The sequence below is a fragment of the Agelaius tricolor genome, unplaced genomic scaffold (genome assembly GCF_023055355.1).
Source record: "Agelaius tricolor isolate 1412-34295 unplaced genomic scaffold, bAgeTri1.0.p SCAF_1, whole genome shotgun sequence".
Lineage (NCBI taxonomy): Eukaryota > Metazoa > Chordata > Aves > Passeriformes > Icteridae > Agelaius > Agelaius tricolor.
In genome coordinates, this window is record NW_027269261.1 from 21,093,982 (window position 1) to 21,121,575 (window position 27,594).

The following is a 27,594-nucleotide window of genomic DNA, read 5'->3' on the forward strand; positions in this document are numbered from 1 at the left end:
TCCCTGTCTCTGGAAATCTTTAAAAGTGTGTAGATGTGGCTTTCGGGGATGTGGTTTAGTGGTGAACCTGGCAGTGTTGGGTTAATAGTTGAACTTGATGATGTTTTCCAAAAGATCCTTTCCAAACCTAGTAATTCTATGATTTTTAAAAGTTTTGTCAAAGTTTTAAAAGTCACACAACAAGAGATGTTTCAAAGAGGCTTCTTGCTATGTAATCAGATGCCATCTTTTTCTCATACTCCTTCGTGCCTGTGTGTCATTTAACAATAGGTGCAAGCACAGGTGTGCATAAGTAACTGATCCAAGATTAAATCTGAAATGAGATGATGAATGCTTTCAGCTGCTGTGTGGCTGGCCATGCACAAATGGAAACTCAGGGCTGGCAGGTTGATAGCTATTCCTGCACTGTTTTCCTTTCAAGGAGGACATATTTCCATAGGCATGCTGGGAGGAGAGAGCTGCATGAGCTGGATAGCTTGGCTGGTAGCTCGTTTCTTTGTTGTGCTTCCCAAGTTGTGCCATGCCTGAATGAACCCTCTTGTCTCGTGTTGCTGGGTGCTGTGTAATGCTGATTTTTCTCAATGAGGGGAGAGAGGGGACATGGATGTAAATGAGGGAAGGACTTGAAGGTTAGAGATGTGTAACTTGTGAAGAGTTATGATCAAGCTGTTGCCCTTAGTGCGCTTAAAGTGAGATAATCACAATTAGGCACCGATTGCTCTGATAAACAAAGCCCTGAGTTCAAGGTCTCAAGTGAAACCCTGCTAATTTTCATCCTGAAAACTCCTTTTTTCTCTCACTGTGGTGATATTGCATGGTTTTGGTTTGTTTTTAACAGATTAGAAAAAGGTGCAGTTATTATTGCTGTCTTATTGCTTACTTTTTATTTAGTGTATTCAAACGAAATTTCAATAGATAAATTCTTGTGGTTTCATTTTCTCTCCCAAGTGTCTTTTGTTATTGTTTGTGACTGCTCTGCAATTGTTAGACTATCTTAATCTTATGGTTTTTAATTCAGATTGTTTTACACACAAATGATGCTTTCCCAGCACCAGCTGTGAGTGAAACAGTTTAGATACTTAATGCAGTTTCCTAGTTTTCAGTGTATAGGTGATATAGACATACTAAAAAGTAACAAATAGTTATAATACTACTTGGAATAACAACCCTAAAGAAAGATGAGCATGCTTCTCAAGATTAAGAAGGAAGTTACCCTGAAAAAGAAAATAGGTGCCCAAATATGTAACAGAAGCAACTTATTTTGAAGCATTTAAATTCCTTCTGAAAGACAGAAATTATGATTGCAATATATTTTGTTTCTTTTGATTCACTCTCAAGGTCAAATAGTAGTAATACAAGCTACAGTTATTACAATGTTAGAAACTTCAAGAAGACTCATTGTTTAAAATGCATCCAAATGTATGGATTAAGTGAATGTCTTCTGTGCCATAAGCATAGCAAGCACCGTTTTGCATCTTTAAAGGTGTAAGTGAATTGGAATCTCAGGACATTAGCCTGTGTTGAGTACCTAAATTCTTAAAATGTTGTTCTTCTGCTCACTTTCCTTGGTACTCTGTTTTTAAAGTTACTTCAAAATGTCAAAATAATAATTAAAATGTTGGGTTTGTTATTTCCCTTTGTACTTTTTCACTTTTTTTTCCAAGCAAAATATTTTTAACATTTAAATTGGGGAAAACACATAGACAAAAATATGAACATAAAGATTATATTAGTAAACTCGTGAGGTGAAGAAATATTCATGTCTAAGAAGCAGCATTTTCTTTTACTTCTGATTCATTTCAGTGTGATCGCTGTTTGCCACTGTACAATGACAAGCCTTTCCGTCCAGGTGACCAAGTCCATGCCTATAATTGCAAACCATGTCAGTGTTATGGCCATGCAGAAAGCTGCCACTATGACTTAGCAATGGATCCTTTTCCTCAGGAGCACCACCGAGGCGGTGGTGGAGTTTGTGATAACTGTCAGCACAACACAGCTGGTAAGTCAAAGAGAATGGACTGTTTATTTTACAGTTCCTTTTTGACTAAATCTTGTGTCAGCTGAAATTAGTAATGCTCTATGGCTGACAGTCCAATAAATTCTCATGTATATGTATTTTTAAACCATTCAGATAGTGCAATAACAACAGTGGTGTCAACTCTTAAGCCATGGGAAAATACTGTAAAATTTAATCCAATCTTGTATAAAAACTTTCATGCAAAACACATTCAAATAAATAATTAAAATATGTGGTTTCAAGGCTATTCCCATTACATGTGCTAGAGCATTTAAATTCAAAATATAATCTTATTGGACCGGTTTAACAGACAATATCTAAAAAGGTTGTCAAATTTCTCTCTAATATCAGTTTCTTGCTTATTGAATAAATCTCTTTATTCAATGTTGGTAGTACATTTGAATACTTTAAAAATTCTCTTCTATTTCAGTTTTCTTGGCTTTATCTAGTAAAGATAAAGAAGTTTCAGGTTCAATTTTAAAAAAAAATGTATAAGCATTTGCATGGCACAGCTTTTATATAAGTGTGGTATTATATAACAGATGGAAGTTTAATGGAGTAAAACATAGTTTGTAACAGGTTCATTGTTTCATATGCTCTGGATCACTAAATTGGCAGGTAGAGATGAAAGGTGCATTAAAATGGACGTCCTGAAAATTATAGAATTCTCTCAAAGGAATAGTCTTTAATTTTGAATTATACAGCTAATTTTAATGAATTGGAAGCCATAATGCATAACCTTTCTTTCATGCAGGAAGGAACTGTGAGCTGTGCAAGGATTTCCATTACAGACAAGCAGGTGCAGATCTTTCAGTCACTGATGTTTGCAAACCCTGCGACTGTAATGCAACAGGCACCAAAAATAAGAGCCTCCTGTGTGATAATGTAAGTAGCCTTAATAGAGAAAAAGGAGAAAATGTTTTAATCAGCTGGGTATACAGCCATAAGATTTTACAAAGTATATTCAGATGGTAACTAGTCCATATTAAAAAAATGCTGAAATCCAGCCTTTTCGAAATGATAATTGACTTACACCAGACATTTGAAAGCTGAGAAAACGGAGAGGAATTTGAGATGTACTGCTGAAGACTTACTCATCTAGATCAACAACAGACATAAAAGGTGTGGTATGAATAGTAGTTTTGGGAGGCTACCTCTGCACTCAGTTATGTTAAAACATCTAGGTTTTGAGTGTTTTTGAAGGTCTTGGTACTGTCTTAAAGTTTCTAAAAGGTTTTGAAAATTCAGGCAATAAGCTGAGCCTGAAATGGAACTAAAATTAAGGTACTTTTCCCTATAATAAGACAAGGATTGATCTCCCTTTTAATTTATGAAGTCCATTAAAAATAAAAGAAACCCACAAAGTGATGCTGAGAAGAGAACACCGTCAGCTATGCTTTTAAAGTCAATGGACCTCATTGTCATGCAAGCTGTCTAGTCCAATAATTAATCTATCTGTAACTTTTAAAACATGCATGTTGGAAAAAAACCCAGGAAAAGTGATTAAAATCTTGAATATATACTAAAGGTATAGTGTGGTTTGTGTTCTATTCACTTGGTTCCTGTCCATTGCCAAAATGTAAATTTTGTTAGGAACAGGGAAGAAATAATTGTTTTGAAATTTATTGTAAAGGTAGATCTTATTCTGTGGATAAATGTGATAGAACTTCTTCAGGTTGTTGCCACTTTTCCTATCTCTTCTTTTTTCCACACTTTTATTTGTAAAGTAATCTCTGGCTTTTTTCATCATATGTCTCTTGTCACTGAATTTTATTTAACAATGAACTCTTGTGGATCCTATTGTATTTTTGTCCTCAGTTACCATCATAGATGTACAGATATGTGCCCAGTTTGGCTCAGTGCACCTCACAGGTGCACTGTGAGGACTCATGCATTTGTACATATTCTGTGTGACATGCAAATACAGCAAAATATGTTTTTTAAAATAGTGTGCTGAATTATAAAGAGAAATTATTTTATAATTTTCAGTCTTCTGAAGTAACACACTCTGCCAGTAACACAGAAGTGGGGAAAAAAAAGCTTGCAAAACACAGGTATCATGTTAGGATTATTTTTCAAGACAGAAGAGGAATGAAAAGAAATGTTAATTTATGTATCCAGGGTTTGTGGTGAAATGTTAACCTAAGTCAGCTTTAACTGTGATTAGAGCAACAATAGTTTACAGAAATCAGTGCTTTATACGTACATATACAAGAATGTTGATGATGCCGGACTATGAAAGTATGAGCGGGGAGATAAAATGGGAAAAATGGGGGAGACTGTATTGCTCAATAAAGCATCAATTGCTGCAGTAGAAGCAGAGCAGGGAGAAATGATTGAGAGGCATTAAAGAATAGATTAGTAAGGCTGGGGACTAAAGGCTGAAATGAATTACATGAAATAGGAAGGCATCATTGAAGGAAGTGTTTCCAAATTTGATCTGTGGAAGATGGAATCATAAGGAATAAGGACCTTACTCATGAAAATTAATTGTCACATCCCATTGATAATTTTCAAGGAAATTTGCCAAAAATGGGGCAGAATACACTTTTACTGCATAAATCATCACTTTCTTCAGATCATCAACATTTTTTTCCTTTTGCAAAGTGCCACTTTAGTCACTAAGTTCCCAGAGGTACAGAGTTCCAAAATTAATCCCTTGAATCACAAAACAGTCTCATCTATTGAATCACGCAGAAAGAACATTCACTCATCAAATGAAGTATTATTCGGGCCGATAGTTTGCAAGATGTGTAGAAGAGCTGACTGCAACACAGTTGCTCCCATCTCAGTTCTTTGGACTGATCTTGAAAACTTTATGCCTCTTCTGTTACCTATGCACTCTGCCATTGGTGAGAAATGAAGGTATAGAGAATTTCTCCCTTGCAGCCTTTCTCACTTATCATACCTCCAAAGATCACATCCACTTACAGACCCGGGTAGACTTTGTATTTTAAAATAGAGGCTTTGTATTTTAAAGTGCAAACTATCATAGTTAAACTTCAAACTTGTAACTTTATGGCTTATGGTAACTGGTGGAATTTTAGGAGTGGTGTAGCAGTGCACCCACAGGCAGTTTGTTAGGTATTGTTGCAGAGTGAGGTTTTCCTTTGAGACTGGTGAGTACAAGTGAGAATTGCTGCAGCCTGATAAAATTTGTCCACTTCTGTGCTGGTTATTGATGTTAAGTCATTGTAGAAAAGATGGTTACATTGTCTTTGTGAGCATTTTTCATGAAATATTTCAAACAATTAGAAAGTCCAGATGAACTGTTAGTGGTGCTTGAGCCTTAGGAGAGTGAAAGAATTGGCTGCCTTCCTCCTTTCTCCCTAACAATTCACACCTGAGAAAGTTCTACCAGAATACTGCTGACGTGATCATTCTTGTTCTAGTTGGAGATTAATGTTTTCTGGCTCTCATACCAAAATCCTTTACTCTTTTCCTGTACTGCTTTTTACCCAGACTGCTCTACAAATGCTTACGTATTCTATCAGGCATGGCAGCTTGTGGTCCTTTTGTGATTCTCTTATGGCATGTCATATATAATGCTAGGGGAAAAAGTACTCTTCTCCTGGTCATTTCTTTTTAGAGAAACCTGAAAGTGCTGCTATTGCCTTTATCTAGTCTTTGGAAGTAACATTCTGGTCTCAGTGAATTTAGTTACCTTTAGCTATCTCACTCAGCTTTTGCTGATTTTTAAAAATTTACCCTTAACATCCAAATAAATATGTATCATGTACTTGTTGTTGTGAGGAAATTGTATTTTTCTGCAGAGGATATTGTTCAGAGTAGTAAAGACTTGATTTTCTTCTGTCAAGGTGGCAGCTCTATTGTCTCATCTTACAAGAAAACTCAAAGGCAAGAAAATGAACAAAATGTTACTTAGTGTTTTCTCTGAAGAGTCACATGAAAACATATTCCAGTACTTCTGAGTAACTATCTGAACAGACTTCAGGTTTCACCTTGCTGCATACTCACTAAATACTGTTTTTAAAAAATTTTATATATATGCACAAAATGAAAATCATATTTCTGTTTCTATTTTTGCTTCTGAGTTAATTCTTCTGTCTAAAATTAGGATGAGCCTTCCCATCTTCATTTATCTATCTACATGGATTTCAACTTGTTTATTGTGATTGACAGTAAATAAATAAATGGAATATGTGTTGCAAGGGAAAGAACACAGGTTAAAGTAGTTCATTAAGGGGATTTTAGTCAACAGATTTACCAAAGAGAATAAGGCATGTAAAGAATGCAAATGTGTCAATGAAAAATATTGTGCATAGTGGAGTCCATAAAAAATCGCTTTATCAAACACTGTGTATTCTGAATCTGGGTGTCCCTTAATGGGAGGCCTTTAACCTGATAGCTAAAATGAGGAAAAATTAGCTTTTTTATGTTCAGTAATCCTATGGCTTAATTTTGGATGAATTTTATAAAGTGGAAATGCTGGTTTTCAGCGAGAGTTTATTCATGGGATTTGGTCCACTCCCACCCCATGGAGTGTTGTGGGCAGAGGGTAAATGCCTCATTTTATGTTTTGAGCAAAAGTAGTAGAAAGCTACTGACTTTTGAAAGTCATCATATGTGATGACAAGAAGAGATACCAGGGGAATGCAAAGGAACTTCATTATTGCTGCTTATTCAATTTTCAGTTCCCAAAGACGACATCCCGAGAATACTCTCAGGTATTTGGTGTCAGACCATTAACCTATGTGTGTGAGCAGGCACACTGTACTGTTCTCATTTCCTAAACTGGAGGAAAGGAAAAGAAAACCTCAAGCCCCTTGCTTCCCCTTCCTGAGACTGCAGACAACTGGATGCTGGGGTCCTTGCCAGATTTGCCTCAAGTAAGAAGATAGTGAGAAATACATGATTACCATTTATATCAGAAAGGCAGAACATTGAGACTGGTACCAGTCAATTGCAAAATTGGTGATGGCAGAATTTCATGCCAGACCAATATACTGCTGAGTCTTGGAACACCCTGAAACTTGCAGAGGGTCAAGGGAAGGTACTTCTGTTGTGGTAGAGAGTAAATAATTGAAATTAGTAATGACTTGGCTAATTATAAAATGTTATTTTTTTTCAGGAGTTTTTGGGCTTCAAAACCAGAAGTTAACTTTGGAAAAAGAAACTTCAAATGTCAGCTTTTTTTCTTTATTAATATCCAGCCTCATAGTGCATTATTGTCCAGAATTGGAGAGACTGTCTGATTATATGTTTTTGACACTATATTGCTTCTGTTACAGGCACCAAAGGATAGCAATTTGAAATTACAAGCATATCCAAGACAAAGGAGTTGATTTTAACTTTCAGAAAGGCTTAGGCAAATGATTTTTCCAGCAAATTGCATTTTATTGTGTAAGAATATGTATGGCCAACAAGAGTTCAAATAGTCAGAAGTTACATTTCTGATACTATGATATGTACATGTTGAATATCTACTAGGTGAGTGCTATGGTTAAACAGTTTGCTGTAATCTAGTGAACAATTAAGGCAATTCTTTGGAATATGTCACCCTTTGTCCTGGGTGTTTAAATCTCTTTTTAAGTCAGCCTATCAGTCTAGTAGCAGGAGGGTTGCTGAACAGGCTTCACTTTGAATTTGTCATTCTAGATGTAATGTGTTAAAGTGTCCCCCAGTTGAAGAGTGGTATCGTAAGAGTCTAAAGCAGTGAACTGCTCAGTATACATAAAATTTAGAAACATTAAGTAGTTGGATTCCTGATTAAGGACAAGTCTGCAGCTGTGGTTTAGGCAGGAGAAGGTTGCTGGCATTCTGTTTGTAACTGTTTACACTCGAGGATATAAGAATAATGTGTATTTTGCACGTAAATTATAAATGACACAAGGGATACATGTGAACTCAGCATCAGTGATTTTCTGTATCAAATAAGAATTGTAATTATGAGGTCCCAAGAAACACCACCACTTGGTAGTAATGCTCAGCCAGGTTAATTTCCAGAGTGAACAATCCAGTCAGATATTTTCCATCAGTGATTTAGTACCAAGATGGTCACGTTAATACACAGTCTGTTTGTGTCTGCTGACTATTTGGGTCAGAACCAGACTTCTCAGGCATAAGTAACAGTAGAATAGATTCGTTTCTGCTCTTCTGTAACCAGCATTGGTCATAGAAAATTGAAATACTTTTCTTTAAATGGCAGATAACACTTGAATTGGGGAAGGGGGGAAGTTTCAGTAATATTTCCAGTGACCAACTGGTGAAATTCTGGTTAACAAACTCTTTAGATATTCATTGCTACCAATATTTTCAATGATTCCATAGTTTCTGGAGTAAGCTAGATTTACAGAAATAATAATGATACAAAAAAAGCCTTTTTCCTTTGTAATTTACTTGGATTTTTATGTAGCTATTGAAATAGTTTGTTCTCCTCATTTTGATGTAGATTTCCATGTTATAACCTGTGGTACACCTATTTCTGCAGCATTACAAACATTTATCAGCTTGTTCAGCTTCTTTGAAACAGTATTCATTGCCAAGCATTTCACAAATTATTTTGGTGCTTCTCTGTCTGTACAGAGAAATTAAATATACTGTTTTTCTATATTTCTAATTTTTAAATAAAATTCTTCTCAGATTAAGCCCAAATACTCTTTTTACAGGGAGATCTGCAAATGGTTTTGTTGGCTGGTTCCTGGAAAAAATTTAAATTTTTTAAGTTGGCCAGATATTTGTCACTCATTTGAAGATTTATAGTTATTTTTCAAGCATCAGTTTTTCCACCCTGTTATAATAAAGTTTGGGGATGTACATTTTATGCAAGTGTGTGTGATGAAAATTACTGCTCCTTCTAATAGCTTGACACCCAATTATGCTGAAGATCCTGGTATTCTTTGCTTCTTTTAGCACTTAGTAATCTACATGTTTCACTTGTGGCATCTGGAAATACCTAAGCTTTGTCACAATTAGCCCTGGGCTTCCAGGTATTCAGGATCAGGACAGCTCTGCTGTATGATATAAGACTAATCAAGCACAGTATCTTCTCTGATTTCCAGAAGTGTGATCCTGCAGTGATGTGCTTTTTTAGAGTTCAATTATTTATGGGTTTAGGGCTACCTGAGCTATACTCAGGATTTTCATCTGAGTAGCCACATGTTTGGTGTCCACGTATGGTATTAATCTAACTAAATTTTTTAAGCAAGTAACTCCTTTAAGTTTACTTCCTTAGAATTTCCTTGGTGTTCTGTCTTATAACTCGAGGAAAAAAAAGAGTATTCATTCAGTAAGAGACTCATGATTCTGTAGCCACGTATTCCCTCCTTCATTTCGGTCCCTTATTTCCAAATGGTATAGTTTTTAGTCTCTTTTCATTTTTATCTTTGCTTATTCTACTCACTCTGTGACCTCTTTTTATTTTACAGAGGGTAACCAGATACACAAATTATGTAAAATGTTGATACAAAACAGATTTTTATGACAAAATGAGATTTCCTGTGTAATTTTCAGTTCTTTTATTGATAATCACAGTATTCCTATTGCCTTTTTAACTGCTTCAGAGCTTCCAAATGATTTGTAGGGGAAATGGAGCAGCTTTAACAGCTTCTTTCTTGAGTGGTAATAGCTAATTTTGGACGTATCACTGTCTACCTGTAGTCAGTGTTGGTTTTTCCCAGGCATTAAGTTTGTACCTCTTGATGTAGAAATTAATTTGAGTTTTTGATCATGCGTTTGGTTCAATGTATGTGATATATTAAGATATTGCTGACTTAAAGAAATGCAGTAGTATCATGTAGCATGATTTCCTTTTGGGAAAAAAGTACCAATCTTTTCCAATATAGAATTTAAATTTCTAATAGAATGTACAGTAATAATAAAAAAAAGCCTACTAGAATGTAGATCTCAGAAACTTCCTTACAGCCTTTTAAGGAGAATGACATAATTTTATTCCTCTTTTACTGGTGTTGATTTAAGCAATTATTAGGTATTTCAGTAATGTTATGTTTTGTTTCATCTAGAACTTGAGTCTTATGTGCAGTCACTTTTCAACAGATGAGATTTTGCTAAAATATTTTTCTTCTGACCTCTTGGTTTTTAATCAGTCTTAAAAATCATTCCTGATATAGAAAGGTAGCACCTCTTTCATAGTGAAGAGCTGTGGAAGATTTCCTCTGTGATCTCTGCTGTGGTTCTCTTTCCTGAATGCTACACATAATCATAAAAGCATTAGTTGGTCATCTGCTCTCCTCCAAGCAGAATTGTTGTCAGTGCTATATCCAGTCAGTCATGATTTTGTCTGGATAAATCTTGATACCTCTAGGAATAAAGATTCCACATCCCCTCTGGATAGCCTGTTACTGATGTTGCATTTCTCTTTTTAGTGAAGTGTTCCAATGTGGACTGTGAATCTGCTAATCATACCACTTAATTATTTATTGCCCTGATTCTCAGGTAGTCTTCCTTTGTTTCTGAAATTCTATTTTTTTTCCTTCATGCTTTAGGCATGTTGCTTGTTAAATGCTTATTTTTGTGTTGCCTTATTCTAGTTTGTAACATTTGGTGGTGGCTATCCTCTCTTATTTAGCTATCCTAGTTTCATCTTTCTTTCACTTATTTAAGATGAAATTTCACATGTAATGCTTTCCTTCCTGTAGTAGCTTTTGGAGTAACTTCAAAGTTTTTTTTGTGTATGAGTTGAGTGCTGTTGTGTAACCTGTGTATGCTGCGATCATGAGCACAAAAATTTTTCTTTTACAGTTAGGCATTAAGTTGGGTATTTTTCTTCATTTAGGATTAAACTCAGAGTTGCTTTTCACATGTGAGTTCTCTGATGAATGGCTGTGATGCATGACTTGGTCTCTTATAATACACTAAATATCTAGATCAAATCTAGTCTAAAAGGGAATTAACTTGAAAATCCTTGTTGCTGTGTTTTCTGCTATTGTGGTCTTTTAACTCTTCTCATACTTGCTGTTGTCCTGCCTTTCTAATATCTACATCTTCCTGAAAAATAAGGCTGATACATCAGTAATAGATCTCTATCAAGAAGTCATATTAAAGAGATTTTATGGACTACAGAATCCTTTTATGAGGAAAGGGTTGTAGTATATACTTCTCTTAACTTTTATTCAATAGTTCCTGCACTGAGAATTTACTTTTAGATGTTGAAATACTCTATTTAGTATTAATAAAGCTTAGAACTTCATTTTAGATTTGAGGGTATGATGATAGTATTTAATTGGAACTTGCCAGTAGCTTTGTCTCTCCTGTTGTTTCAGCTTTGCTTGACTCATGGATTAAAGATGAAAAAGGCAGCTGTTAACAGAAATTTTTGTTTCAGTAGCTAATTAAAAGCAAAGTACATTGAACTACAGTTGTTGATGTCATAGGTGAATACTGGTTTTGAATTATTGTGCTTTTATGTATTTTAAATATTTGCACTGAAAAACATAAACTGACCCAAAGAAAATTTGGACTGAGCCAAAAAAAATTCCTTATAACACAGTTTCTTTATTTCTGCATTTCCTAGAACACTTCAGTTAGGAAAGTTAGTTTTTGTTCCTTGATCATAAATCCCAAACCTTTTGCCAATTCCCACGTCTGTGTTGCTTTGACTCCCTAGGATTGTTTTTATTTTGTGCATTAACCGATGTCTCTGTTTCTCCATCCCTGTGGTGTTGCCCTTTCCCTGTGGTTGGCTTCCCCACCATATTGGAAAGTGATGAATGTAGAGAGCTTTTCCCTGGCTTTCAGAGGTTTGAAACTGAGGTAGCTTTTCAGGACCCCTTTAATCAGGACTCTAAATTATGAGTACTCCCAGACTAGGTCCAGGCATAACAAAGGACGTGTCAACTCTTTCTGAATAGCAAAGCTACACTTTTAGGGAGAGGGTGAGAACCTTTACATACCCCCACTGAAGTGGAATGGTTTGGATCCCAGCTGAACCAAGAAAAGAGGGAGAGGGTTTCAGCTGTTGAACTGTTGGATGACATCCTTCACTACAGGGAGAGGAAATGTACCTTGGATGAGTAATAAAAAAAGAAAACCTTCAATTTTGCTTCATTCTTATTTAACTAACATTTTCACTAAAATAAATAAGCATGTGGTCAGAACAAAAAAGGAAGAACTTGAGCTTTGAAAGATGGTAGTTCTTTATGGTAACTGTGATTGAAAAAATTATTCCTTTTAATAGAAGTCACCATATCTACAATGCAATTTTGTAAATATTTTTTTCAGGTTCTCTGTCCAGATTGTAAATACGGCTGCATTGTTTGCTCACTTCTTTTTCCCTTCTGTTTTGAAAGAACAGGGCTTTTAAACTCTATTTAAAAGTCGAATAGTTACGCTTTGTTCAATATTTCTCTTTTTTCCTCTCTCTTAACGAATAAAAAATGCTCACAGGCCTATTTCTTCTTTCTGTTCCATTTAAAATTTTTTCTCCCCCCAACTCGCACTCCCATTCTTGTTGCTAATGAATGTATCATCTAAAAATAGATATGTTCATCATTCTATAATATTTTGTATCTTTCTAGATTGGAGGCCAGTGTAATTGTAAGAGACATGTGTCTGGCAGACAATGCAATCAGTGCCAGGAAGGATTCTACAATCTGCAACAGTCAAACCCTGATGGCTGCAGTCCCTGTAACTGTAATACCTCTGGGACAGTCAATGGAGATATTACCTGTCACCAAAATTCAGGACAGTGCAAGTGCAAAGCAAATGTTATTGGTATGTGTAATGCGAGAGTTCAGAGCCATTTTTCTTGTTTTCTCTGGAAATAAAACACACTTGGTTTCTAAATGAAAGGTATAGAAAGCTTCTTTGCTGAAGGCAGATTGCAAAAATTAATGAAATTAACTGTTGAAAAATTATTAATTTAATAATTCTGTCAAACTACAGCTTGAAGCTTAGTTTAATCAACCCTTTAGAAGTTTCTTTATGGCATAGCTATGTTAGCTTACATAGCTCCATACTAATAAGTCACAGAAATAATGTAATTTGCTTACTGTGTAGATGTTTCTTTTAGGAAATTAGCACTTTTTCAACATGTTTTGTACTTAATGAGTTCTAAGCAAACCGCTTCCATGCTAGTTTTCTTAATAGACCAAAATAAATGGATTTTTTTCTCAAAATATTCTGTGCTACAGGGTCCTTTGTGATAAATCTATCAATTTTTTTCTATTATATTTCTTTGAACTGTTCCTATGAAATGCAAAATAAGTCAACATAATTCCACAGATCATGTACATAGCTAGGGTTAGTTATCAAGGGCCACATAATTTTAATTTTGTAATTCAATGCCAAGCTGATTATAATAAACTGCTACCTTCTGTGTTATTTATCATTTTTTTTACAAGACGTGCTTTTTTGTTTGTTACTCCCACAGGTATTTTTCAGAAATTAGATTTGATTATAGCAATTTATTACTTCCAGCATATTTGAGGGGAGCCACAGCCACATAAGGACAAAATTTATCAAGTGCCCAAAATACACAGTATATATAATACACTTTGAAATGTTGATGTATGGGAATATTATGCAAGGAGAATTTCCTGATAAAGTGAGCCTTGCATGGGAACTGTACATGTCTCAGACTATACATATGTCGCAAAAAGAAAAATTCCTCTTCTGCTTTGTTATTAACAGAATTAGTAATCTATTTTTTCCTCACCCTAACCAGGTTCTGGGTTGCATTAATAATGTTCAAGTACATGTTAATGTATTTGATATTATATATACCCTCACTTGTGAATGTTGACTCATTTGTAATGTTGTCTTTGTTGCTTTTGGAAATTAGAAGAAAATGTAGAATAACAACAAATAATGAAAATAGCTCTAAACAGATTGAAGCCTGAACAGTTTCAGTCCTTTTTCCTGCGGAATGCTGTATTTTTCATACAAAGAAAGGATGCCAAGAGTAGAAAACCTCTGTGCATCTTAAACCCTTTTTCTACCTTCAAGAAAAAGGACTTCAGAGCATTCTTAATTATATATTCATTGCCCGCATTTTATGTTTGAACCTGTGAAAACACTTCTTAATTCGGTGGCAGTTTGGCAGACAAGAAATTCACAGTCTGGTTCTCATGTGTTTGGTTATCTACATATTATATTTTCTCCCCTTGATGAAAACATTAAGAACTGTTTTTATTTTCACTGAAATAGTTGTTAAAAAAAAAAAAGGCAAGTGTGGATCTATGCTTTCTGTACTTATCTGTAGCTATGATGGGGGGTTTTACTTATGCAAGTGTTTGTTTGCAGGATAAAGATCTAATTCTTTCCAGACTAGATTCTATTTTTTTGTTTTGTTTTGTTTTCCAAACCAATTGTAAATAAGCTTCTGCATATTGAAACGTGCAGCAAACTTTACCAGGGGACTTTCCTCTTTGGATTTCTAAATTGGTTTTTAGAGCAATCTGTCTGTTGCCATTTTCATCTATTTAAACAAACACAATAACAGAAAAATGCAACTATGGACTGCAATGTTATGAAACATGAACTGTTAGAGTTAACACAACTGTTAAATCTTACTAATGATTCTATCACCAGTAAAATACATTAGCACCAATAATTTTATTAAAGTAGGTCATTCATCTAGAATAAAAAGGTAGAAGAATGTGAATTAAATGCCAAGCGTGCTAACTCCCCTGTACTTGTTAACATTGAATGTGATGCCCTGTAGGCCTTCCTCAGTATCGTTAGGAATAGATTACCTGTCAGGAATATGTATGGCATATTCAAATAAGCACTGCGCATATTTTAAAAACTGATATGATATGAATCCATGTAGACCAATTTTAATAGTTCAAAATGAGTCATAATTCTTGTTAACAATACAGTTATTTTTAAAATTTGCAGCAATAGTGGTCCTTTTTTATTTTCCTTATTGAAATTAAATGATATGCCTTAGGTGAGTCATTCATCACTGTTAAAGGAACTCGCCTTCTGTTGGAGATTTTGAGTTTTTATCCATATATATATAATTCATTCCCTACCATTTTTAGTTTTATTTTTCTACATGTAAGTTTCTAGGTGTATTTTTGTATGGTTTTGTATTTTTTTAAGATGATGACAGTATTTTGCTAGAGGATTGTATTTATATTTTCCTATATGAAACAATTAAGTCACAGCTTCATAGTGAAGGATTTTCCCTCTGTAAGGGAAAAATATGTAACTGAATTTGCATTTTTCGTATAATAATCTAGTTTGCTTTCTTGTAATGTACATTATATAAACTAACATATAAATGCCTTCCCTTGGGGCAGGGATAAAGCAAGCATTGACTTTGAAAACAAAGCTAATAAAACTACAGGATGAAGCATGAAGAAAACAGTTTATATTTTAATGTACTGCAGGAGTTAACTAAATCATACATTTAGATAAAAATATTTCATTTTGGATTATGGAAAACATTTTCTGCTTTCTGTAAGGGCTAACAATAAAGACTAACATAAATGCAATCAATGATAAAACTGAAGTATGGTGTTAAGCAAATAATTTGTTATAGTTAGTCTAACTTGTGCTGTCTCAGTGTATATTTAATGTTTTTAAGACAATATATAAATCTATTATAAGAACAGATTGTGAGCCTAGTGCAATTCTCTGTGTATTGCATTTCTGCAGTATAGGGTGAAGAGTTCACATAGGCATTGATTGTGCAACAGGTGCTGTTCTGGGGGACAAAGAGATTAATTCTGCTTTGTCTTAGAAATGTTACAAAGCATCTCTTGCAGAACTATCTTAAATTGTAGTAAGATGCCAGCAGATATGCATTGCTTCTGAAGATTGGGAAAGTAAACAGATTTTTGGGATGCCACAGTTATTCAATTGATCTGTGCAGCCTCGTCACTCCTGTTAATTATGCTGGCGAAGAATCAATCCTCCCTTTCTTTTATTTTATTTCATTGTAGTATACTTACACTTTTAAAAAATGAAATTAATAGCTTTTAAGATTTGGGGTTTTTTTATTAATTCCTTTTCTTTTTCCAGGCCTGAGGTGTGATAGTTGCAATTTTGGATTTAAAGCTCTCAGATATTCTAATGAAGATGGATGTGAGCCTTGTTGGTGCAACAGCCACGGCTCAGTGAGCCAATTCTGCAACCCTCTCTCCGGACAGTGCAATTGTAAAGAACGAGTGAAAGGGCTTCTCTGTGACACCTGCATGGACAACTTTTATGGGCTGGATGTAACTGGTTGTAAGGCTTGTGAATGTGATGCCGCAGGGTCCATTTCGGGAACCACGTGCGACGCGAGGACGGGGCAATGTGCGTGTAAACCAAATATCGGGGGCAGGCGCTGCGATGAGTGCCTGGATGGGTACCACAGAGTGCAGAAAGGTCACTCCTTCCTTTGTCTGCCATGTAACTGCGAGAAGGCAGGGACAGTAAATGGCTCTCTGCTTTGTGACAAAGCGACAGGACAATGTCCTTGCAAAGCTGGTGTGACTGGCCCTCGGTGCAGTCAGTGCATGCTGCAGACGTACAACCTCAGCATGAGCAACGCCCGCGGCTGCCAGCCCTGCCACTGTGACGCTCTGGGCACGTTGGCAGGAACAGCTTGTGACCACCTTTCTGGGCAGTGTGTCTGTCTGCCTCAGCGCCAGGGGAGGAGGTGTGATGAGTGTAAACCAGGTAAGGGAACAGAAGACAATCAATTTGATGTAGTAAGTTTTGCTTTGTTATTTATCATTTTTTACAGTTTTTAGTATGTGTTTGGACAGCTTCATGTCTGACATGTCTCTGACATATATTTATATGTCATATAATATATATATATATATATATATATATATATATATATATGTCATATAATTATTTTTCTGTTTCTTCCTAACTGTGTGAGTGAGAAGGAAGCATTATTTTCCTAATCACCACCAAATATTTATTCTATTTTCAGATATAATTTGTATAATTTGTGTTTCAGTTTCAACATGTCCAAAATAAGGTTAGGCTACTTCTAGATATTGAGAAAATATACGAATAATCATGTCCCAGTCCCTGAATAAGAAGTAAATTGGCATAATCTAATGAACAGCAGCTATCCTCATAATGAAAAATGTGGATTTGGAAGGCAGAGTGCATGCTCTTCAGGAAGGGCACTTCATGCATAAAGCTGAGCATGGCAGGGGGCACAGAGATGGTTGCTTAAACTTTGATGAGGCTGGCAAACATGCCACTTAGAAAGCATTCACCTGCCTTGCTGTGTTGGGGTTGTTCTGGCTTGCACAAGGACTGCTTACAGTTTGGCCCTACAAGAAGGTGATATTTGCTGTTTGCTACGTATTTGTTCAAGATTTTGTGCCATATTTTTAAACAGAGTTTAAAAGTTCATGGTAAGTGGGGAGCTCTGTAGTTATATTTCAATGGGTTTTTTTTAAAAAGTAGGTGGGTAAAGTGAAACTATAGGTAACGTTAACCTACCCTTCATCATAATATTAAGCAGATAGATTTAGTTCAAATTAAATACATACGCAATTTATTCAAGTAGCAGCTCACATTAAAAGGTACATTATAGCTCCATTGGTTTTAATATGCCATTCAATAATTTGAACAGAGGTTAAAAAAGCTGCTTAACCTCCATTAAGTATTTTTTAAAATGCTTTCATTTAAATTATTTTAGGTACATATACTAATAAATAAGGCAGCATTCTGTTTTTCTTAGTTCCTCCTCCAGTGCTATTTGACCTGCTAACCCTCTGTAGCAGCCACTTAATCAGAGATCGGCAGAGGAGTGATGTCAAGGCTCCCTGAGTCAGTGACCGCCCTTGTCCTTGGAAAAGAAAGGCCAGGGTTTATGCAGAACTAAATGGTTTAAAAAGGTTTAATTGATAGTGTGAACAGGCTGGTTTGTAGAAAAGCTTACATGGCACTCAGAGGAATAGTCCCACAATAGTTCCTGGTAAAAAGAGAAATAATTAAAAAAAGTATTTGTGTAAGTATTATTTTTGAATTTTCTAACTAATAGCTTTAAGCATGTATGTGCTGAGCACTGAGCTCTCTGCTGCAGGTGAAAGTGTAAATTCCTATTTTTGTAGAAGTACTGTATTGCTCTTAGTAGAGCACAGTGAGCTGTGATATTTTTGCTGTTTTAGTCAGAGCTTATTTAGATGTTTAATATTTCTAACTTTTATGTAAATAGTCTTTGTTAGAATGTGCCAAAAGAGATTTTTCTCCTGAACAGGGAAGACAATAAAAAGTCTTCTATATAGAAATATAGAAGATTTTAATTGGTTTCAAGTATTTAGACATGTCCTATGGCTTTTTTTTCCTTATCTTTGGGACAAAGATAAGAAAAGGTACTCCAGATGTATAAGAAAATGTACTCCAAATGTATATGTAGCCAACACAGCCTAATTAAAGCACACACAAATTAGTTAATATTGGCAGCCCTGAAAACATACTGAGGATTTCTGCATCTGTTGGGACATTTCAAATTTATGACAGAAGGTAAGTGGCATTTAAAATAATGTCCCAGTGCAGCATATCTTTTATGTGCTTTGATAAAATCCGAGAAGTTTTCAGCAGTTACCAAAATCTTAATGCAGAAAGAGTTGCCAATTGAGAAAAGATCAGACTGGTTGTAGCTTTTGGAAATTATTTTATAAGGAGATTGTTTTTCTTAAAGCACTTTTTGGCACATTCAGCCATATGTTTCATCTGTTAGGCTGTATCCATGACCTCCTGTTTTCTGTTTTGTTTTCATACAAGTAACATTTTGGTAGATTGCTGTACATTTATTTTTTCTTTAAACTTATAGTGTATGCAAAGAAAGGAATACTTGATTCTAGCTTGAAACAAAATGAAAGAGCAGCTTTACCTTGTACAGAAACTTGCTTTTGAGATGTCCTAGGCTGCAGTGGTCAAAACACAGGTTCTCTTCAACCCCCAAATTGTTGTGAGCATTTTGTCCATGCCTCATTCTGGAACAGTGTGGCTGAGTGGGATTTGTGCCATACAAATCCTGTTCAACACAGGTCTTGGATTTTGTTACAAGAGCAGCAAAGCTGTAAAAAGACATTTTGTTTTGTAAGTTCTTTACTCCATAGCCACAGGTTTGCATAGAATGCTACATAGTAGGGAAAAGATGTAATGGAACATGTAGAATGTGTGTCTGTGCACCAGTACTGAGGCTTTGTGCACATACTGCCTCTCATGGCCAGAAGAATGTGAATTGTCTTGTGACAGCATTGCTGCTGTGGGTAACTGCGTTTTGAAGCCCAGCCTGTGGTTAAGAAATGAGTATTACTGCCATAGATGGTAAGGATGTAAAAGTGCTAAGGAATTGGTCATGTGTTCCTTCTCTATACAGCGGGAGAAATGCTAAGAGGATGATTAAAAAAGAGAAGCGGAATACTTTGCTATGACTTTCATTCTTCCTTTTGAAAAGTGTGTTTGATTGACAAATGTGATCAATTATGGTTGAATTGGAAAAAAATCTGCAAAAGAATAAGCATAATACTAGTTACATACATAGATCTCAGAGAGATTTGTGGTGGCTGTCTTAAAATTGGAAATTGGCTCTATTATACAACAGTGGATCCTTCATAAAGCAACTTTTATGAGCCCTTCTAACCTTGCTGTAAATTAAGCTTGCATTAAGTTATTATCTTTCCTAGGTGGAGTCAAATTCTAGGTGGTGAAAGTAAATAATAATAATTATGACAAACAGTATGAATTTGTAATCTTGTATTTCCTCTTTTTCCTCTACATTTGATCATGGTAATTTACTTACAAATTAGTTGGGGAAAGAAATTTTTCTCATTTTCCTATCCCTCACTTTAAAAAAAAAATTTTGCCTTTATCTGCTACTTCTGGGTAAAAGAAAGTAATTGTGGTAGTGTCCAGAAACTTTTAGAGCATTTCTAAAATATTATAATAAAAAACATCCTACCAAATCCTTCACTGCTCTGCAGTGGTTTAGGCAGTGTGGCTGTAGGAGAGCCAGGATGTTTAACACTAAGGTATAAATTATAATTAGTGATTTCACTGCTATGATAAAAGCAGTATATGCTGTAATCCTGCTCAGGGAAAACAAATTTATTTTCTAGAGATGTGCTAATTTGTCCATTATAGACTTCTCTTAGATGTTACTATATACAAAGGAATCATGGAATCATAGTTCTATGCAAAATTTCAGATGGACAAGGACCTGGTTTAGCCTGAGTGCTTATCACTTACTGCAACTGTAAAGTGGGTCCTGAAGAAGTGCTTTGACCTTCTGCACGAGTCCAAGGCTTCAACTTGTTTCCATCCTTCCTGTTCAGTTCTTGGAGTGGAGTCGTTCATTGTGCTCAGGAGTGACATTGCTGGGAAATGGTCTCCTGTATTTATGCACAGGATGGGCACTGCAGAGCGCAGAGAAGTGCAGCAGGAGATAATACATGCTGCCTCACTAATAACTTCAGGCTATTTGCTCTCTGTGCTGCCTCAGTTCGGGGCCTCTCTGGAATAAAGTGCCAGCAGCGTGGTTTTTTATGATGCGAATGTATGTTAACTGGAGACTGATATCACTTCACTGTCCACTTGAGATTTATCTCACCGAGGACCAGAGGCTAAACTTGAACAAAGATTTGAGCAGTAAAATTCTAATGTTTTCAATTTGTTTAGTTTCTCTGCTATTTGGATATGAACTCACAGTGCAGCACTGCTGCAAAGACAGAGAATACCACCCTAGGGGTGTATATATAGAGCTATCTCTTGTAAGACAAATAATAAGGCCTTGGGCTATATGACATATTACAGTATAATTTTGGGCTACTTATTATAAAGCAGGACATCGGGAAGTTATTGGACAGCAAAAAATATTCAGTAGCTGAGAACATGGCTAAGAAACTACTGATTGAACTTGATGTGAAGAGAGGGCAAGTGTCTGAGAAGTCTGTGCAAATGCTGCATATCTCAGTAGCAGATGAAATTTTTCTATTGAAGTTGTACAATAATAACTAATAGCAACCAGCTAAGGGAGATAGAAACTCATATCAAGGGCCCTGTTTTAGGATTCATGTTCCAAGATAGGTCATTGTTGTTGTCTAGTGTCTCTTAATACTGTGGCACCAGGATCTTTTGCCGAGCTGTCAAGCATTGCTACATTTTAAATAAACTGTACTCCTCCGAGGGGGGAGAGAAAAAAAATAAAGAGAAGACCAACTTGTGTGAACAAAACAGTTAATATTTCTTAATAATCAGGTAAAAATAGAAAATGTTTTGGAAACTTATGTAATTATGTTTTTACTAGTGTGCCATTACTTGAATTGTCTTCTGATCAGAAAGAAATTATTACAGTGAAATAAATCCATACATTGTGAAATAGATTATGCAAGTGGAACAGCATCATTAAGAGAATGTATGTAAAAGCTCTTTCATTAGGAACTTCAGGTAAGGTTGTGGATAATGGATAAATTCTTGAATGGCCAGATTAGAGGTGTATAAACTGTATCTAACTGTATTTTTCAGTAACAGATAAATATCAGCATAAATAAAGATTGCTTGTAAGTGCAATAGGATGAAATATGGCATAGCAGAATCATACCGAACATACTGTGGGAAATGTGAAATGAATGCTCAAATTCATAATTTGAAATAATACAGGAACAGGACAGGGTTGAGGGTGAAAGCTGTTTAATACCAGATCAGTAACTTTCTTTTATCAGTTTCTTAGTTTCTGTGAAAGTATTTGTGTAGGTTACAAGCTCTATGTTAAAGAGGAGTAAAATATAAATAAGAAATGCTCATCAAATGTTGTTTTTCCAAAGAAACTGTATCTTATTTCAAGGATTAAGTCAAGCACTGGTTGAGAAAAATGAAGAGACATTCTTAAGAAGATACGTGCATTTCTTATGGTTTGCAGCTGGCCATTTTCAGAGCTGAGCTCTCAGACTGGAATGGACGAATGTCTCTTCACTTGTGGCTGCGTTCATGAGTATTTCTCATGTCCTTGGGTCTTTCCCCACAGAAATGTTAATGTACTCCCCCTGTTTTGCATTTGCACTGGCTAAGAGTATGAAGAGAGAGAACCAACATTCTCAAAATCTCTGTCTTTTGCAGGTTTTTATTTTTCTCCATCCAGCGCCACTGGCTGTCTGCCGTGCCTGTGCCACACAGCTGGTTCTGTGAATCAGATCTGTGATAAACTCACTGGCCAATGTAGTTGCCAAGATGCCTCTGTAACAGGACGGACTTGTGAACGTTGCAAAGACCTTTATTTTGGATTTGACACTGTCACAGGGAGGTGAGTGTTTCTTTTTCTACAGGTCACTTATAACCTCATTGTCACATTTTTCCTCATGGCTCAGTCAAGGGTTTAGTGACAATGGAAAGATGTGTTCTAGGTAGGTTAATCCTTCTACGAGTTCATGTGTGCACTCTGATTTACATGTGATATATTACACAATCCCCTGTGCTCCCATGAGATGAAGGAAATAGAAATTTTGCTACGGATTTAAGTAGTAACAGCATGAAAGGTGTATAAGGCTAAGTTATAGCAATTTGTTAATTGTTTCCCTATGTTTTCTATGCATCTTCAGTAAAGTGTGTTTTCTGACATGTTTAACATTGACTATTGAAATGCAGGTAATTTGCCATTCTTACAACTGGTGATTGCTATTGAAGATTTCATGAAGATTTAATGGGGGGTGGCAGGGAGAGAAGGGGAAAACTACAGATATCCCTGACTTCCCAAATTTCTTTTGGTAAAAGCAGTACAAATATTCACTGCACCTTGACTCTTAAAAATTTGTTTTTCTGAAGAAGTGCATTCTTTTTCAACATTTTCTTATGTGCCACAAGGTAAATTGTATTTCTAGTGCAGCCTGATGTCTTTAGGTACATGGATTCCCTGGATTATAAGGGGAAACCATATATTTAGTGTAGTGCACTGTTATTTCAACAACTGTGCTATCTTTTTTTTTTTCCAGGATCATCTTTCTTGCTTAGTCCTCACAATCTCAATTTCCTTTTAAAATATTGTCCAGAAAGATTGCACAGCTCTTATGCTATCATATGTTCATGCAGATTGATGCATGAACATATAATTGTTCATGCAAATTGTTTTGTTATATTTGGTATTTTTGCCTTTTAAAAAACCAAACTCACATACCACAGGCAAAAGCAAAATCTGTACAATGTTCCCCTCCCTCTTCTCCTCTCCCCTAACTAGTTTGGGGTAGACAAGCTTTTAGGCAGTGATTAGTAATGTCATCCTGCATATATTTGACATTATTCTGCAGATTTTTCACTTTAACTTTTATGTTACTGTCACTCATTAGGAGATTTTTTTAAATTATTTTTTACTGTTTCGGGTCACAGAGGCATCTGCTAATAGCCATAAAGTAATCTGTAGGAATAAGGACTTCCTATTTTCACTTCCTGTAATTTCTAATGGTGAGAAATAAAGACTGTGTAATATTAAAGTTCCCTTTGAAATATGTTTTCCTTAATATTAATGATACCTTTTTATTTTAGTTACGTGGAATAGATTCTCCCTTCACCCCTCAGTTTTAGCACATTTGTGCTAAGCAGTAGCTTTTCTGAGCTAGATAATGGCTTTCAAATACCTGCATTTTAACCTGTGTTTTGCGATTCAAAATGTGGAAATATAATTATCTAGATCCAGACCTTGTAAGGATAGAAAGTTTTTAAGAGTTCTGGGATTTGAATCTGAATTGGCTTTAATTCCTTAATACTAGTTAATCCTCATGGCAGTATTGAAGACTACTTTGGTTGTATATTAACGTGATGAACTTACATTGCATTTTCTTGGGTCTCTTTTCATTGTTGTCTTCTTAGGCAGTGTACCTCTGTTCCTCAGGCAGAAACTTTTATCCACTGACAATGATAATGCAGGTCTTTATTTGTTAATCTATTTTATTCCATTTCTTTAACTGTTAATATCTTCATAAAAAGAGTAATATGCTTTTTGTTTCTCCATAAAGTTGCCAGGTCATTTAAGCCATCCTTGCTCCAAGTGTCTTTTAAGGACAGAAAAGGATGTGAGCTATCTGTAGTGGCAAAGACATATCTGTCTTTGCACAGTAGCACAAAAGAAGCAGAAACTGTGATACACAGAGATTGTGAGGCTTTAAAATTCTCCCACTCTGAATGCATATGTGAGCTGATTTCTTTTGTGCTGTTTTTGAGATAAAACAGGAACTCCATATTCTTTAATGCATTTCAGGTTATGAAGCAGGAAAAATTTCTTGGCTTTTAAGAAATTAGGAATACTGAGTGTTTGCAGCAATCTGAGCAGGTCTGTAATGGTTGTGAGCATCTGTACACATTTGAAATGCTTTACCTCTGTATTGTTTACTATAATGAACTGGTCAATGAACATCACAAATTGTTTATCTATTTATATATATATCTTGACAGATTACTGTTTATGAAATCCATTTAGCAAGTGAGGTTTTCCCATAAGGATGAAAAATGAAGATTTTAAACAGATTGCTGGAGAGGCTCTAACTGCACCTAGAGAGTCAATGTAATAAAGGTTTCTCTATATTAATATTACAAAAACCATTTATCCTCAGAAAATCAATATCACGATTCATCTTGGCATGACATTTCTCTTTCCATGTTTTAAAAGTCTGTTTTCCTTGATTATATATAATTCTGTTTTAATAAAACTCAAATATGTTTGACATAGAGTACCTGGAAAAAGTAGCATTTGACAAGAATACTGCAAATATTTTTCATATGATTAAAAGTTACTTATCTTTTAAAAGAATTGGATTTTTTCTTGAAAATCCATAATTGACTGAATCCTTAATTCTGACTGAAAAGCATGAACTATGCCTAACAATAAATCCAGTTCTAGTTTTTTGCAGTTAAAGAACATGATGCATGTGATTACACAGAAATAATGTGTAATCCCGTGGAGCAGAATATGGTGAAATATCTGCTGTTATTTGCAGGATGAGGAGCTTCATTCAGTATAGGTGAAGGTAGGGAGCCTACACTTTTCCTAGAAGAAAAATGCAACAAGGAGAAAGGAACGGTCCCACCCTGCCAGGCTGAGAACTATCACTGTGACTATATGGGTGTTGAGTGTGATTGTCATGTGTGAATGGTAATCAAAACTAGAATAATCAGGAGACCCTTATTCATAAGAGGTGCAACAATATACAGGAGCAATAGGAGAAGCTTGTCTTTCTCTGTTTATCTATCAAGAAACTTTTGTTAACATCTCCCCCTACTAAATAATCAGTATGAAATGAAATTATGAAATAATAATAAAATACTGTCTTACTGAGCAATTTTTTTTTTGTAACTTAACTGGGTTTAGTTAAAGTACTCTAAACAAAACCTCTATTTAAAGGGGGATTTGGTTGCACTGTCTGTAGATGAAAAGACTTTTGAAAAAATTGCCCTTTTTTCTTGACTGTAAAAGAGAGCGAACTGCAGTATAGTGGCTTCCAAGAGAGAATGTATTTTATTTATTCTCAAAAGGATATTAGTCCATAAAACAAATTTGCAGCTTATTTTGCAGCTTTAGCTTTTATCAGCCTTTTTAAGGGTGTTGAATGATTCCCCAGGAGATCACACAGCACGAGCTGCTGTGGAGTAAAGGAACTCTAATACAGAGAGCTCTGCGATAGGCAGAAAATGTATGTGAAGAGTTTCCTTAAGCTTGTTTAAAAATCTGTCACATTTAATGCCTATTTCACTGATTATTGACCTGAATTTTAGTGTCCTAATGTGAAAACAGTTTCCACCTTCCCCTCCTCTCTCCCTTGCCTTAAAAAGCTGATACCTAAAGCATGATTGAACTCAGTTTTTTTCTGCTTTCATGAAAATAGTAGGAGACACAGACCAAGGTGTGATGATGGTGACTGGGAAGATGGCAAAGTAACTTGTGTAAGGGCATCACCACATATTTCCTTAGGTCTGGTGAAATTGGCCAAGGAAAGATCAGCCAAATATAAATTGACTCTTGTTTGGTCTTAGGGTTAGCAGAATAAAGGGGGCAGAACGTGACTGCCTTGGACTTCTCTGGAGTCTTCTTTTTGCTGCTTCATCACCTTGGGACCTGGCATCTGGAGTAATTTAAAATTCCCTTGAGACTGATGTTGCTTATGCCCTGAGGACTGGAGTTTTGCAGCTCAGTACAAGGGGAGGGAAGTGCAAACTTCCCAGCATGTTTTAGCTGCAGTGTACCTTCCCACCTGTTTCCCCGACCATGGCTTTTCAGATCTCTTTTAGTCTGCAGCAATTAAAATATAGTGAAATTAGAATCTAAAGTGGGAAGTTTAATTTGCCATTGTTGACTTTGTTATGAGTAATAATGGCAGGCTGTATTGCAAGGGGTAGCATTACAGCATTTGTAGTAATTTGCTTTGCTTAATTTCTGATGTGTTCAAACTCTTTGAATATTTGTACAATCTGACATCGGTATCCATGCTATAAATGAGTGTCAGTGGGGAAATGGTGTATCAGGTGAAGAGTGAATTGATCACAAGAGGTTTCACATGCAAAAGCCAAAGGATAAATTAATCCTGAAAGTATTTTACTGGTGCTAGAGAGATTTACAGAATTGAAGCGTGGCATTTGTGTGATGCCAGTGCTTTTATTTTTTTTGTTCTTTTTAATTTAAAAATAATTTACTTGTAGATTTAATTAATTATTCAGTGTAATTATTTCAAATTTTGTCCTTCAGGCTCCAAAAACATTGTGCTTTCTGTTAGAATATTAGTATTTTTGCTGTTTTGTTTCCTGTCACTGTTTTAGTCTGAGTTTTTTTCCTCTCAGTTTTGGTCACCATTCATTCTCCTTTATTCACAGCATGTAATTTTTTTCAACCTTAAGTTGCCTTTGGGGGCAAGAAATTATCAGTTGATTTCTTTTTTCCAACTAAAGCATAGTTTTCCCTGAGGTAGAAGGTTGCCTCTTTTGTGCAGGAGCCTCTTCAGCTGGTTACGTATGTATCACTGAACTCTGCAGCTCTCAAGAAGGGTTGTGTGAGTAAGAATGTAAGATTGAGTGCATAATGTGGTTATTACTGAACATTTTTGTCCAGTTTGTGTATGGATCAATATATATAAAAGCTCTTTAATTCTAAGCCATTTTTATATAAATTAGAATATTATTCTGGCAGTGAGATATTTATTTTTATAAACATTTCACTGCCAGAAATACTTTTTTGTAAGTTTTTTTTAATCAGACTAATAGGTTTTATGCTCTGTTTCAGACTACTGAACTGTTTATGATGTTTTAATTATGTTGCCCAAGAATCTTTTAACAAAACCCTACTGTGCTTAACTGAAGTGTTGATGTGTGTTGATGACTTCCTTGATTTGTTTTTGTTTATAGATGTCAGCACTGTAATTGTCATCCTGCAGGAGCCATTAGTGGGACTTGTCATCTTGTTACTGGACAGTGTGTTTGTAAACAATTTGTAACTGGTTTGAAATGTGACAACTGTGTTCCCGACGCCAGTAATTTGGATGTCCACAACCTCTTTGGCTGCAGTAAAAGTAAGTGGATGTTAGGTCTTAAAAGCATGTCTTTCAAATTAAAGTTTTTAATTGATTTAGTGAGTATTGAATTAGGTCAGCAGTAAATTATTCCCTCCCCACCCCCAAATATAGGGTGACTGAAGTTTGAGTGATTTTTACTGTATTGTA

The 27,594-nt window shown here is 35.5% G+C and overlaps 1 protein-coding gene across 9 annotated transcripts in view; it reads left to right on the top strand.

The window, feature by feature from the left end:
* USH2A (usherin) overlaps window positions 1-27,594 on the top strand; it is a 373,983-nt gene that overhangs the window by 46,609 nt on the left and 299,780 nt on the right. For 8 of the 9 annotated variants that reach the window (XM_071426043.1, XM_071426058.1, XM_071426050.1 and 5 more), the window contains 6 exons: window positions 1,804-1,999; window positions 2,772-2,902; window positions 12,514-12,709; window positions 15,968-16,609; window positions 22,022-22,205; window positions 27,281-27,444. In XM_071426043.1, coding sequence (XP_071282144.1) covers window positions 1,804-1,999; window positions 2,772-2,902; window positions 12,514-12,709; window positions 15,968-16,609; window positions 22,022-22,205; window positions 27,281-27,444 — 1,513 coding nt within the window. Of the gene's footprint in view, window positions 1-1,803; window positions 2,000-2,771; window positions 2,903-12,513; window positions 12,710-15,967; window positions 16,610-22,021; window positions 22,206-27,280; window positions 27,445-27,594 lie in introns of those variants that run through there. The other variant, XM_071426108.1, reaches the window with a different exon arrangement.